Raw genomic sequence first — 15847 nt, 5'->3', positions numbered from 1 at the left:
CACTGCTGTACAGTATGATGTCATGTTTGTTTTGATCAATTAATAAATTTGTAGAGCGCCTCCAATTCTTGCATTGGAGGTTGTTTTGAATAACCACGTCCAGAAGCCGCACTTATAAATTTCTATTGATTGAGGTTAGTAAACCTTTGAAATTGAATTTGTTCACTTAGTATTAACGTAATGATAATTATGTCCTTCTTTATATTGGAAATGAAATGATGAAAACTTCCAGTTTTCATCTGTAGCCTAGTCCTCCCGTCCTTTACTTGTAGGTCTGCTGTTGCTATCCTAACGTGATTTTGTATGTATAGTCTGGGCCTAGTGTTACGTATTCCGTGCATGTTTTTGTTTCAACTGTCAAGTCAGTTAGTAAATAGTACTATGAATGGTATACGGTAATTTCGAGATAGCTAGAGATTTAATGTTCTTTTCAATGATAGCAGTGGTGACGATCATGGTGATTTGGCTCAGAGATTTAGCTTGATTCTTCAGCTATGTGATTCATTGATGGTTTACCTGATTCTGCGAGAAATATAAAGAATTTTATACTTTAAACTAAAGATCGGCAGTCAAACTCCATGAAACAAGGTAATTCTCTCTCACTTAGGTTACCAGTATAATTCTTCGAAATGGGTATTAAGCCACGACAGTTTCAAAAAATACAAATTTGATGTTTTCTTGCATATGTGACAATTTGAGCCGTTTCCATTAAGGCTTTGTATATTAAACTTGTGATTCAAAAAGTGGTTACAATTTGACTTATGAGCACAGCAGCTATACTGTCTATCAGTACAGCTACTGTACATATATGTATGAACACAGTTTCCAAATTTTGGGGACATGCAAAATTACCGTACACCGTACTGTACCTTTTAGTATGTTAACAATATTCATAGAATTGTACCAGGTGTAAGGCAAGCATCATTGAGCCACATTTTCCTCATTTTGTTTTTCTTTCTGAACAATACTAGTACTGTACTAGTAGTAACATGGGTTTTGCAAAGGCTCAATATTACATTTCAACTATTGAAGCTTTCACCATGCCCTAGGCTTTGCTAATGATGGAAATGGTTTCAATGTGAAAAAGGCTGCTAATATTCTACCTTGAAATTGTGAAAGGACTGCAATTTCTTATTACCTGTGCTGTGGCCGAGTGGAAAAAGGCGGTGGCATTTGAAGCAATGAGGCTAGGCAATTGGGAGGTTTTGGGTTCAATAGCTGTCCGGGTAATAGTAACATGCGTTTTACATCCAAGAGCAATCTACGGTTTTCAGATCTGAAATTACTTTCTAAATTGAAAAGGTTCCAAATTTGAGCTAAAATGTTGAATTGGAATCCATGCGACATGTAAGTTATAATCCATAAGCCCTTGCTGGTTTCTCCCACATTTGTGGCCGCTTAAGCGTCTTAAAATAGCTGGTGATTATGATTAATATTATTAATATTATCATTATCAATATTATTATTTTTGCACTATAACATCATAAAAACTTTTAAGCTGGGATAACTGATTTTCTTAGCTGTTGTTCTTCACAATTTTACTGAGTCTTACCATGATAAAAGAACACGTCTTGTAGTCTAAGTCTAAGTAATAACTACCTCCCAATACGTTCCAAACCCTATTTAAAGAAAGCACGCACAACACGCACCGTTCAAACAAATCACGCATCCCAAGGCACATACACAACCAACAAATGCATGTATACAATGCTAACCCCATCACACATGCACAGTTGATGCGCACATTAATTCAATCACACATTGTTACAACAGGGATAGCAGAACTTTTCAATTAAAGCACTGTGATTCAGCCCAAGCTTCATAGTTTGTGCTGCTGTTAAGATATGAAACATTCAATTTGTTTACTTTTCTTAGATGAATGCATTGTGGAGTGCATTCTGCAATATATCTCATGAAAGAAACCTCTGGGAGAGGTGCACCAATGTGTTTCTTCTTAAGTTAGAGATGATTTTAGTCATTTTAGAGCAAGACTGGGACAGGATTAAAAAATCTTATATATACTTGTTTAAATACTAAATCATGTAGAAAGTCATATTCATAGTTTGATATAATATGTCACTAGTTTAAACAAAAACGTTTCTTCTCTTTCAGTTAAAACACTTGCTGACAAGATGCCTGATGCAACTAGTGAATTCAAATTAAACGATGCTCCAGAAGATTGCATTTCTTCTGTAAAGTTTGGACCAAACAGCTCCCAATTTTTACTAGTGTCTTCGTGGGACGAGACAGTGAGGTTATATGATGTACAGTCTAACAGCATGAGAGCCAAGTACAAACATGACAGAGCTGTCCTGGATTGCTGTTTCCATGTAAGTAGTAGACTCTTGTGTAACATTTGGAGAAATAGTACAGTGTGTCTTCCATGCTGATCTCATGACAGTGGCCACACTATGTCATACTGAGGTTATATTATGTACAGCCTAACATATATTCATGTAAGTGGGGAACCTTTATGAAGAAATAAACATAATGACTCCAGAACCTCGGTAAAGCTGCATCTTGCATTGGGATGTAGCTTTGCATCATTCTGGTCATGGCCAGATATTTAGAACTAACTTTGTTCCTTTCTTCTACCTGTCTCCAATCTACCTTTGCACTTTCCTATCCATCTAAACTATGTGACTAGAAATGTTTTAGCACTGGGCCCCCTATATCCTGCTTCCTGGACACCCCACCCCCCCCCCACCTTCTCCTTCTTATGAACCTACCATGCAAAAGTTGAACTATGTGCATTTTCTACTGAAATTACTGAGTAGTCCACATTCTAAGAATGGAGGTCAACAACATGGCTGTTCAATTTATTCCATTGTACCATTTTCTTTCGATACAAAAATTATCCCACAGATTTAATTCATAGTTTTATTGTGTCCGTTGGATACCTTTTCATAGTTTCTGTTTAATTTAAATCATTCCTGATGTGATATCAGTGGACTGAAGTAGTTTATATTTTCAAGACTTACTGAACTTTTCCATCAATGGTTAAGTACAGATGTTATCACATTAACTGCAAGGTGTAACTTTAACGATATGGCCAAGCCTAAGGCAAGCTGGTGAATTATGTGTAATAGCCTACAACAGAATTTTGAATTTTCTTAGTGATTCAAATCATGCAACAAGTCATTTTGGCCCTGTTGTGTCCCATAATCAAAACAATTGGAGCTCTGGTTAACTTCCAAGTCGGTGGGACTGGGTTGCAACTAAGAAAAAGGAATTCAATACGTTATCTTCATTTTAACCTGACAGGATCAAACACATGTATTTAGTGGTGGATTGGACAACACACTGAAAATGTTCGACATCAATAAGAGTACAGGTAAGTTACAAACTTGATTTTCTTCTTCGATGCGAATAATGCACTGAATGCAGATTGATTAAAACTAAAAGTTGCAAGAGAAATCTGCTTTTCAAACCACCATTGTTGATCAGTTTTGTGATGTTGTTGAAAAATAAATAAGTGTTTACTAAGTTGAAGCAGCAGGTCTCATTTCAGTACTAAAATATTAACATAAGCCTTTCCTAAATTTCCATGGAGACTATCAGTTTCAGCAGTTTATCAAAACTGCAGAACCCAAAGAACATTCCCCAAGCACACAAGTCGCCTGTTGCAAATATCATGTAAATTTACTTCAGTTCAATTGCCATGCTGTGATACCAACTTTTGGAATCACAGCAGTGTCTATATAAAGTAATAACTAACCCACTTCAATATTGCTGGCGGACTTTATGAATGTTTCTGTAATGTGAAGACCAGTTTCGATCTGTTGCCTTTAACCATATACTGGCAACATTTGTACTGGCCCAAGTTGATAGTGTAGATAGAGTGAAAATCGATTCCATGTTTGACACTAGATTCCCGAATGGGGGCTAATGTAATAGCAAAATCATGCAAATTTGTTTTCTTTTTAGTAAAGTCTTCTAAGCAAAACTCTCATTTACTTTTTTTGCTTTCACAGAGGAAACAGTGGGCAAGCATGACGATGCGATACGCTGTGTGGAGTTTTGTTCAGATGTTAATGTGTTAGTCACTGGCAGCTGGGATCAGACAGTCAAATTATGGGATGCACGTATCTCTCACTGTGCTGGGTCCTTCTCACAGCCAGATAAGGTAAAAAAATTATCACTTTTACAAGCCTCTGTCAAAAGTAGAACATCGGCCTTGGAATACTCTGGCACAGAGAGTAAAATCTGTGAGCTATACGTCAAGCAAAGCGGATTAGTACCTTCACTTCTTCTAAGACTGTAGTCTGTAATCCTGAGGTCACTGGTTTGAATACTGTTCTCACCATTAATTTCTTCACTCTTAAGGTGCTTAAGCTAACACTGGGGGGTGGGGGTGGGGGAGGGTGTGCATGCTAGTTCATGACACAGAGTATACATTTTTGGGGGTTATATAGTTCCTCGTTTGACCCTATAGTAGTAATGTCAGTCAATTTGTTTACTGCCTTCAGTATCTCTAAGCTTTGGAGGTAGCATCTTCATGCATCAAAAAAAGTTCCTTGTGTGTTAAAATTTGGTAATTGAAGCCATTTTGGGAAACCTGGAGAAATTCATCAAGTGTAATTCATCTACTAAGAGTGTCAAAGGCTTAAAATGTGCATTAAAATGTAAAGTAAGAAGCAGACAATTGCTCTCTTTACTAACTGAAAAAGTCTAAATTATCTTCATTACACATCAAACCATCCACATATGCAAAGTCTGTGACCATGTTATATAGATTAAAAGCATATCTCAAAGTGGTCAAGTACACAGTGTGTACAAACTTCATTATCGTTATATGGTTATACTATAAATACTATTTCAGGTGTACACCATGGCCTTATGCGGGGACCGTTTAGTCGTGGGGACAGCCAACAGAAAGGTGCTGGTGTGGGACCTCCGAAACATGGGTTACGTCCAACAGAGGCGAGAGTCCAGTCTCAAGTACCAGACACGTTGCATCCGGTGCTTCCCGAACAAACAAGGTTACGTCCTGAGCAGTATAGAAGGCAGAGTGGCAGTGGAGTACCTAGATCCAAGTCCCGAGGTCCAGAAGAAGAAATACGCATTCAAGTGTCACAGAATAAAGGTGAGCATATGAAAGGGTTTATGTGGGGGATGATTCAAATTTGGCTTTAAGCCGTTGTGGATATTATAGTGTTAGCATCCAACATTTAAAGAACAATCCATTACAACAAAATTGCACCTGAATGGTAGAGGTCATTGGTGAACAACACCCAAAGCCACCTTCCCTCCACCTGTCCCCTCAAACAGCAGAAAAACACTCCCTAAATAAATAAATTTGTAACAAGGCCTAATGTATGCAATGTTTACAGTGGTAGTATTACTTACATTCTCTGTGAAAAAATTAAATGAATCTACTAGATTTCACCTCATAGTCACTTAAACATCTGGTATTAACAAAATGGCAGCCTCTTGTCATGATTTTTAGACCATGCTATGTCCCAACAGAACACAACAATTCTTAGCTTTATTTCTTGAGAGTTGTCTATCACAAGTATCTTTATAATGTAAAGCTAATGTTGACAGTTGGGTTTGCTTCTCCTTGGGTTCTTAGAAAGAATGGTACCTATTTGACAGGGTCATTTGTATTACATCTTAATGTGTCATGAGGGAATCACCTGCTCGGAATTAGTCTCTCATAACAGCCGCAAAACTTCAGTAGTATCCAAAAAATTTCTTGTTTCCTTTTCATAAGGTTCTTGCATAGAGTTTTAAACTTGATCGGTCGCATTTTTCCAACTTCTAACTTTTTTTCCATTTTTGTTTAATACCTGCCTGGTCAATACAGGTAATAATTCGCAAATAATTTGGTAATAATTGGACAAATTGCTATACAAGCGAAAATTTGTGTCACATTTTTTTCTACACGGGAACCATAGTATTTTATAGGAGAGAGATTTCAGCAGAGTCAAAAATATGACACAAGACTTTTAATACTAAAATATTCCCTGCAATAGTCATTTGGTCATCCACAGCATCATTTGTGCAAACTACAAAACAAAGATTTCTTGTAGAATTCAACTCTTATCACTTTGTCTTTGTACCTGCTTTGAATAGCAAACCTCTTTTGCCATCTCATGTCTTTGTCCTTAAATTGTTTCTTCCAATACATATATTCATCACTTGTCATTATTAGATACATCCTCTCTAGATGTCGCCCAAAGCATTTTTATGATGGGAGGTGGAGGGGGTGGGTTGGGGGAGGATAGGGATAGCTCTCATAAATGGCACCGATGTTGGCAGCCGATGACTCTATTCGTCATCAAGTGTCATCATTAATCATCATCAACTAAAGTAATACAAAAGACACTGGATTTATGAATTCAACACAGTGAGGTCATCCAAAGATTGTTCTGATTGTTAAAGAGCTTTGATAGGGTCATGACCCTGTTTCCTCTGATATTCACTGTCTATTGATTTACCTGTGGGAGGGTACAATGGTTTTCACTACATATCAATCACACCATTGTTATTACATTATCCCTAGTACTGTTATCATAGTAAAGTTCTACCCAACGGGACACTACAAATGTCGCCCATCAATCTCAACTTTGAACTAACCCTTTTGCGGTCGAGGGTATGAAATGTCCTAGACTTGCAGATAGATATGGGATTATTTATTGAATCCAACATTTCCAATACAAGTCTCTGTATGACATGACAGCAAAATCAACAAATATGCGCCAATTTTTACTCCATTGATGTGAAACAAAAGTAAACAGCATACAATTGGTTAGATATCTTCAGTCTCTAATGAGTCGTCTAACTGTAATGTAAATTTCTTTAGAGAAATATGAATTTAGATAAAATCCTTAAGGGCCCAAGGAAATGGTTCCATTATTTTTCACAACGTTACCTGTTTTTTCTTAAATTTGATGATTCTGAATGCAACACAAGTGGAAGTTAAGACTTTGTCTGGGCAATTATCTTGCTTCAAACGTGGAGTTGGTAGAGAAATCAGGTATCGGCTTCACTAACAGTGTGAAGTGGTTCAATATGGTTTGGTTTGTGCAACTTTGGTTATAACCATTGAACTAGTGATATATGCAATGATCTGTCACTTACTTAAAATTCTAGCTACACTAGAAAGAATTGCAATTTTTACCTTCTCTCACTCCTTTTTTTTATCTTTTAAATAATATTGTCACATCTTAAGGTAAACGGAGAAGAAAACATCTACCCAGTGTTGAGTATCGCCTTCCATAATGGACACAATACATTTGCTTCCGGAGGCTCAGATGGTTACGTTAACATCTGGGACGGCTTCAACAAGAAGAGGCTCTGCCAATTCCACCGATATCCTACCAGCATCAGCTCACTGGCATTCAGGTATAAAATTATCCTAGACTTCTTCCTTTAAAAATATCTGCTGTCCATGTTCCCCAATTGCTTCTAGAGCATAGTCTTAAGTTCTTTGAGATGGAAGATGCTGTGGGAAAGGAGAACATTTTATTGAGATCTATTTTAGTCAAGTGTAGCATCGTGAAGGATGGGAAGGGTCGCGGGGGTGGGAAGATGGGATGTGGGGAACATATTTTAAACCCCAACCTCGTAAAATCAATTATTGGCGCCCAGGATCCCCTACTAGATTGAAAAGGAAGAGACTTAAAGACTGAATGTAAGTGACTGTAACATAATAGCATCTCAATTTAACTTAATGTGGGCGCCAGTCGTACAAGTATTCAGAAAACTTAATATCTTGAAATAATTTTCTGGAAACCCTTTCATTATCTTTTCTCTTTCGTATGAATATTAAACATAGACACAGTGATTTGGTGTCTTACTGTCTTTAGTGGCAAATTCTCATCAATAAAATCTGCGTTTCTTTGTAGATTATTGGCATTTTAAAAAAAAAATTTAAATATATTTTCAGTAACGATGGATCCACTCTGGCCATTGCTTCATCGTATATGTTTGAGATGGGAGAGGATGTGGAACATCCCGAGGACGCCATCTTCATCAGAAATGTTTCGGATCAAGAAACGAAACCCAAAAATTGATCAGGGTATCAAAAACAAACTGTGTAGAAGAGAACAGCAACTACAAACTCTCTGTCCAATATGTTATACTACCCCTGCAGGTTGGACTAGACTTGTGGATTGATGTCAAATGAAAACATTGATATGTGAGGGTTTCATTTAAGGAAGACTCTTTCCGTAAAAGGTGGTATTAGGTAGAGTCAATAGAGAGACAAAGATGGCTCCAGGGACAACTGGGTAAAATGCAGAAATGAAGGCTGCATTCTATCAAACGTCCAAATGAACTGAGGAGTTCTCATTCTAATGACGATTATGCAGAAGAGGGATTTTTTTGGCAGGAATTTTGCAAAAGTGGTGTCGGGGAGGGGTGGGGAGGAATGGTTAGGCATGGGGTACTAATTATTATTATTATTATTTATTGAATTTCATATAGCGCAACCCCAACAAAGTTTTCGGTTGCGCTTAACAACAAAATACAAAGAAAGAAAAAAACCAATCATAAGAAAATAAGATCTCAAATGGCGTAGAAAAATGTACTAGATGAATGTACAAAAAAATATACAATTGCTATGAAAATCAAAGAGAAAAAAAGAAAATGCAAAATGTTATATAAAATCTAAAAGAAAAATTCAAAAATATGAAATATAATGAATACAAAAATTAAAAATTGAGTATAAAAGTGATTAGCCAGGAAATAAATATGTTTTGAGTTTTCTTTTAAAAATTGCAAGATTCTCAGAATTATCCATTATTTCTTGACAAGTGCTGAAGCAGTATTTGCATTAACTTTGGTAAGCTGTTAATACTAAAAACCTGTCCCATAACAAAGCACTATGTTCCCTCGTAGTTGATGACTTGTCAGTTTGTATGTTTGTTTGTATATTTTGTTTGTTTGTATGTTTGTTTGTATGTGATAAGCAAAAACATAAAATAGTGCCATTTCAATTCACTTTTTAGACTCTCATAGACTTGGTCAGTACTGATGCATTCGGGTACAAAATGTCTACAAGGGCTGTCTTAATTTAATCAATGGTTTTGTTCAAGTTTCTGTTCAAGTTCCTGTTGATCGTGATCTTGTTGAAATTTGATCAGTTTTAAGATGTTATGTAATTCAAGAATCTGACATCAATGTAACTCTTAAGCTTAACTAGTCAACACTCTGTTCAAAATAATAAAGTACAAGTCCAAAGTTTGAATTTGTCAAAGTTGCTCTTTGCATGTTATAACTGATAATCATAATACAGACATGAAAAATGAGTCTTGACTACCAAAATGTTGACAAACAAAATCAACAAGTAATCATCAACTTTCACTTTGTAGAAAAAGTTATGGAAAATGTTGTAAGTTTGATCAGTCACATTGTGTTTTGACTTTTCATTAGTTCACCATAGAGTTGGTAATATTTACGAAACAAACACTGCTGCCAAAAGCCTTATTGTTCTTGGAAAGGTCAAAAGGAGAGGTGGAGGAGGGGGAGGGGGGTCTTGTAGGAGTGGGGATTTAATGAATGTTACTAATTGTAAATATTAATGATTCTCTTTGTATCCATAAATACAAGCTGAATAACACCAGCATTTCTGTGACTTCAAGACTTTTTTTTTGGGCCCTCTTAAGGTAAAATTACAGCATATACAGCTGTACATAATCCAAGATTATGATGGAAAAACTCACCATAATACAAATAATTGGATAATATTTCTTTGAAAAACAAGTCTTCATAACCTATTACGATGCTCTTCACGGGCACAGTCATATATACCTCTGTAAAATCAATTGGATGGTCAGCCCTCCCCCCCCCTCCCCTTCCCCACTGGCATACAATATTAAGAAATAGTCCTAGCATCCATACCTAAATACATAACAGTTATGTGTGATACAACCCAAACGGCCTGGAATTTTTCAACATTGTTTCATAAGATGCACACAGTAGCACCATTTTGCATCTAAGTACCCTCCATCTAACCAAAAATGTTCAATAGGGAGTGGACATCTCCTCCCCTAACTCCCTCCCCTTAAATGGCTTAACATCTTAACCCCTCCCCCTAGTTCAAAACGGTGGTTGTGCCCCCCTGATGCCTTTTATCAATAAGATGTTACCGCCCTCTATTCTAAACTTGTTGGAAATCTTTCATCAATAAACCTTACATGTAGGACATTTCAGCTATAATAATTAATCGCTGGTTCTCGATCTCATGCTGTTGTACTCCTATACTATACAAACCTCGGACTCGAATTAGTGTTACCGTATTTGCAGGTCAATTTCATTATAAGATAGAGAGTTCTGGAACGATGCTCACAATGCTCTTTCTAGCGATGACACTGACAAAGATATATATATATTTGGTTCATGCAGACATTTCTTTGTCATCATCCTCTGTTGTTTACATGTGATTGATACTTACAGGAAGAAGTGTCTGGCCGATGAAACTTAGAATCGAGTGGAATCCTTAATCATTCGCTGAGTAAGGTTTTGACTTGTTTTTTTTCTTTCTGATGAGGCTGTAAAAGGGATGGGTATTGTAGGTTGATCAAATGTAATGTTATTTTCAAGTATTACTCTATAGGTTTGGTAAAATTAACGGAAATTTAAATCCAAATTGCTGATGGCTGTTTTAAAGTTCCTGATGTGATGTCATAGACAAAATATAGTGTTTGTTCACCATGGTGATTCACTGATATATATGGTAAGTTGAAATTTGAAAAGAAGGCTGTATTTGGGTGCGAAATTGTTTGCTGCGTTCATGTTTGTTATAGGTCTTCTCATTTACTGATGGTAGGTAGGCCTCTCATTATTCCTTTAAGAGTATTTCTCTTCCTGGATTTTTTTACTTCATCTGTCTCTGAAGGTGTAACCCACCCCTGCCCTCGGTTCATTATGCTAATGGAGAAATGGCTCGTCTCTTCCTATAAGACCCGACCCACCCCCCCCCCCTTCATGGATCTGCTATGGTTGACACAAACAACAATGAGAATACACCAATTGTGTCCTCTTTAAGTTGTGCCAAGAAACGTGAAGAGCATAGAGCCACCGAATCATTCGGGCGAAATCTCTTAGTTTGGTGTACAACAGTGGGAATTTCTCTCTATACACACAATTAGTTAGGTCTAGGCTTCAAGTGGTTGGATAAAGGGCCTGTTATAAGAAAGCACACAACAAGAACTTGAACTACAAATTTGTAAATTGTAAAAGAAAGAAACGTTTCATGAACAAAACCATGATACATCGGCCAGATCGTGTCTTCTTAAAGATACCTTCATCAAGGATTCCACTGGAGAAGATGGACGATATAACCAACATTGCCTTTCGCTCAACGCCAACTCCACAGAGGTGGAGAGAGAGGAACGGGTTGTACATTGCAAAGTGAATATAGTCCGTGCTATATGGCTAGCTCTAGTTTTATCCCTCCCCCCCCTCTCCCCAATTACTGACCAAAATTTGAGGCAGCATCATCCGATAACCCTCAAATTCAAGAGGCATAGAACCGGGAATAACCGCACCCCTACCCTACCAACACGCACACACACTGCAAGAATTTGATAAAATAAAAGCAAAATGAAGATATAAGGAGATGCATCCATCCCAATCATCTCTCTGACATGCACTGTACAAAAGAACAAGATTTCTGAAATTGCTGCGTCAACCGATTGGTTGGCTTCGCTTTCTGGATCCAAATCACGTCGTTTTAACCCTCGATAACCCATGTACCCCCAGACAATAACATTGACCAGGCTCCTTCCCAGTCATAAGAACCGACCCATACGGTAACGTCTGAAAATCAATGAAAGATTTGCTGATGATGTCTGTGTCACTCTGACAAGCAACCAGGGACGTCGCTAGAGGGGGGGTGTGGGGGGGTGTCTCACCCCCCCAATCTTGGTAAAACTGACGATAGTTGGAAAATTTCAGTGCCACAGTCGGAATTTCCGACTGTCGCACTCTAAATTTTCCAACTGTCGCATTCTAATTTTCCGACTGTCGCACTCTCATTTTCACATATTCTTGTAATTTTTGATTGACCTAAAATTTTTGGTCAAAATTGACCTTTGATCAGTGATATTTACCACGTTTTCCTTGTCACATTGAGAAATTGTATCTCGCGATCCTTATACTCCACCATACAAAACTTCGTATGATTTTGAATACTCTAAAAAAAAAAAAAAATTCTAATAGAACTACTGTACAAAGTTCGCCAGCTTCAATTCGGTTAATTCATGTATTAAATTTTGCTATTTGCTGGGTTGACCCTGTGCGCTAGCTTCAAATAAGTTCAGGATATACATTGTATGGTATACGATTAAAACGCGCAATGTTAATCTACGGAAGCTTAAAAATGCCATCAATAAGAAAAACTTTGCCCCATAAGTTGACATTTTTCAGTAAATTGTTTAGATAACAAGATAAAATCTTATCAAAATCAGAAAAATGTTGGATTGCTCAGTTGCTTTAACTGAGCAATTGAAAAATTTCTGAAAATGTTTAATTGACAATTACTTATCATAGCCTATCTCGTCAATTGGACATTTTTCTGCAAAATGTTTAATTGACAACTTATCATATCTCGTCAACTCAACATTTTTCTGCAAAATGTTTAATTGTTCACTTCATTCTGAATGCTCAGTTGGAATGAAGCGCACAATTGAAAGTTTTTCATGTGAGTGATAAATAGCCCCCCTCCCCCCCAAGAAAACAATATTAAGCGTGCTAGTAAAAAGCACTGTATTTTTTGGTAATTCACTATGTCGTCGAATATAATTTGTTGCAAAACAATTTCCCCTTTGTTACATTAAGCTTTTGTAGTTAGTAGTCTATGTAGCCTAGAAGCAGATAACTTTACTCAGTTGCTAACTTGCTTAGCCAGAGTGATTAATAAGTTTGTGAAGTGAGGGCCTGTGTACAAATGTATCGAAAAAATTTTCCGCGCGCTACGCGCGCGTTCGACATGTTAATGTTGACGAGTAGTACGGGGGGGGGGGTGGTGGGGGGATGGGTACAAGGCAGCAGTCGGAATTTTCTTGCTCCAAAACCCATCCAGTTGGAATTTCAGACACTACACCCCCCCAATCATCAGGCCTTAGCTACGTCCCTGCAAGCAACATTGTGATTAGAAAGGAATTACAACGCTATGATGACTTCGTAATAATCAAATATAATTCCAAAACTGTCAAATAAATTCAGTGTTTGATACAGTGTAGATTAAAGTTCCATGTAATGATAACCTCGGCAGGAAAATAATATTTTTGTCAAGTTACAAATCGCCGATAACAGTTACTACGGCATTGTATTAGTTTAGATCACTACCTTAAAAAAAAACTGTTTTATTAAGAAATTATTCTAAAATATAATCGCTATAATAGCGCATTTTTATAGATATTAAAATTTCTACCACAAGGTCACAGTAGTACAGAGGAGATGAAGTCATCAAAACAATTGCTTCAGAGGATTACTGTGGACATTCAATATAGGCCTATATATTACTGATGACCACCATACAGCTATGTAACAAAGAGTAACCTGGACCCGATTCGCTTATAGCAAAGGGCCCAAAGGATAGTCCAGAATTTCTTGATATTTGCCATGCATGTCTAGCCGCCAAGATAGGACCTTTATCGGTCTTCATCTGTTGAGGGCAGGCTTTCGTTTGAATTTCCGTTTTGCAGTGGGTATCTGAAGAGAACTGTCAAGAATATTCAAGACAAAAGAAAATTAATAAGATATTGTTTTCAGCCGATATGTGGTCTTTCTTTGCGGTTCATGACTCCGCCCCCCCTCCCCTTCCCCTCCCCTTGTGACCCGGACCGCGAGTTCGCAACGGCCTAGTTACACGCCACTAATGACCATCTTGGTAACCCCAAAAGGGAATGCATGTGACCTGAACATAGGTATTTCAGTTTATTTTAAAGTTTTATCGTGTGCACATATCAACACTATAATAATAACATTACAATCCTTCATTAGCGTACATTATGTCCACCCATTGTTCCCACATTTAGCATACTAAAATTGGATTTTATCAATATAATACCCTAGATATATCAGGAGTATAAAATAAGACAATTGGATGTCCTTGTGCAAGTTGTCAGTATATACCATCCGAGTGTAGCAGAACTTTAGCATTTGTAGTGACCACTTTTATGTACATGTATAGCTAGGAAATATTGATTATCCCCTTAAAGAATGACTTTATGAATCAAATTTTCAGTGTTGTTATGTCATTATCGGACAATTATTAGGAAATAATGGATTGCATGACATAATTATGTAGAACAAATACCCAGGGTAACAAGATATTTATTTTTAATTCATGCCGCTAACTGCTTGGAAAGCTCGTTGAATTCAGATGAAATTGATTATAACTTCGGCTTCTCTGTATAGAATACATGGTTATAATGTAATCCATTGTTTTATTAATTCTAGCAACTGAAGAAACTAGATTTTCTTGTAAATGTGTAACAAATTGGAATCTCATCTTTGGCTGACATTCAACACCTGTTTTTTTTCTTTGACAAGTTTTGTAAATCATTGCAACCATGATTCTTAAAGCCATTAAAACATCCTTTGTTTAATTAAGTTGGATTGTTTCTATAGTGAGATGACCCAATGGTTTATGCGCGTGCTAAAACTAGGTGAATCAGCCACTGTCATTCCGAGAGTTATTTGTAAAATATAAACAATAAACAATTTAAAATAATGGTTATAGAAAAAAAAACATTGACTGAGAGCAGGGACTTCTAAAGTTCTTCAACACCACAGCCCCCTACCCTCCCCCTCTCAAAAACAGCCTCATTTATACGTCCATTTGTGTTCACTTGTTCCACTACACGTTAGCAACCAAACCTGTCAGTGATATTTGTGTCAATAACGTGATGACTTCTTCCTCATTTAGATTACGAGAAACTCCGTGTGTGATCAACAGCTAAAAACGATAGGGTTTCTCACAAAAATTCAAGTGCCTTGTAAGATTACGTCACGTTTTTGTTGTTTCCGTAGTTCTGCCCCACTTGAGAGATTGTAAAATCATGAAATCTTACTAATTTCGCACCCCTCATCTCTCCTGGATGTCCCAATTAAAAGTTTGGAAGAAAAGACCGAGGATATGTGATCAACCAATGGGGGTATATATACTAAGTACAAGAAGACCCCCTGTTGGTCCAAGTGTTTTTTTTTAAAAGACCCAAATCCTCCCTCGATCCGTTTTTGAACAGGTAGGCTCGTCATCCAGCCAAGTTTGACCAAAAGTGTCAGTAGCAACTAACAACTTCATTAGTCCCTAACGATGACAATAGGTAAATAATTGACGGCAATCTAGTTTTGAATACTGAATTCACACCCGACTCGTCCTGTTGGGTTCTTCAAAGTAAACAAAGAAACAACCCCCCAAAAGATACCTGAGCAGACCTGTTTACCTGGGGGCTTACCTTTACAGTAATCCACCACAATAGCTCTTGAGATGCTTTGTTCGTATTGACAGTTTTCATGTCATTTCAAAGAGGATAACAAACATTGAAGGGAGATAGTAAACTCTCCACTTTGGAATCTATCAGCAGACAGAGAGAAGAAGAGGCAACTTTGTATATGAACCTTGATTGACCGGCCTTTTTTGACTCAAGTGGTGTGAAGCTTTAGTAGCTTTTGAGGTACCCTCAATGGGTCACCTCTTAAGGCAAGCTTTCACTCAATTGGAAATGAAACTTAATTCTACCCCTCCTTACGGACCCGCTGTGTTGGATGAAGTACCTACCATATCCCTTCAAGAGTCCCATCTGTAGTACCCTGTAGCTCTTGGCTAGAAATTGATCTAACCTGCTTTAAAAAAAAATAATAGTTACCATGAAAACTTAGTAGTGTA

The 15847-nt window shown here is 37.2% G+C and overlaps 1 protein-coding gene across 1 annotated transcript; it reads left to right on the top strand.

Moving 5' to 3' along the window:
- The first annotated feature begins 4 nt into the window (after window positions 1-4).
- LOC139968123 (mitotic checkpoint protein BUB3-like) lies at window positions 5-9507 on the top strand. The gene is made up of 7 exons (XM_071972508.1): window positions 5-134; window positions 2113-2330; window positions 3265-3334; window positions 3975-4126; window positions 4823-5086; window positions 7178-7350; window positions 7895-9507. Exons 2-7 carry the CDS (start codon window positions 2133-2135, stop codon window positions 8019-8021), a joined length of 984 nt encoding a protein of 327 aa, XP_071828609.1. The 5' UTR covers window positions 5-134; window positions 2113-2132; the 3' UTR covers window positions 8022-9507.
- Window positions 9508-15847: the final 6340 nt, after the last annotated feature.

Source organism: Apostichopus japonicus, chromosome 5 (genome assembly GCF_037975245.1).
Source record: "Apostichopus japonicus isolate 1M-3 chromosome 5, ASM3797524v1, whole genome shotgun sequence".
Taxonomy (NCBI): Eukaryota; Metazoa; Echinodermata; class Holothuroidea; order Aspidochirotida; family Stichopodidae; genus Apostichopus; species Apostichopus japonicus.
This window is presented reverse-complemented; position numbering and strand designations above follow the sequence as displayed.

Bases quoted from the DNA above. Each gene is read 5' to 3' on its own strand.
- LOC139968123 (XM_071972508.1), top strand. From the start codon at position 2,133: ATGCCTGATGCAACTAGTGAATTCAAATTAAACGATGCTCCAGAAGAT. The intron at 3,335-3,974 runs GTAAGTTACAAA...TTGCTTTCACAG, and splicing joins CGACATCAATAAGAGTACAG to AGGAAACAGTGGGCAAGCAT. The intron at 7,351-7,894 runs GTATAAAATTAT...ATATATTTTCAG, and splicing joins ATCAGCTCACTGGCATTCAG to TAACGATGGATCCACTCTGG.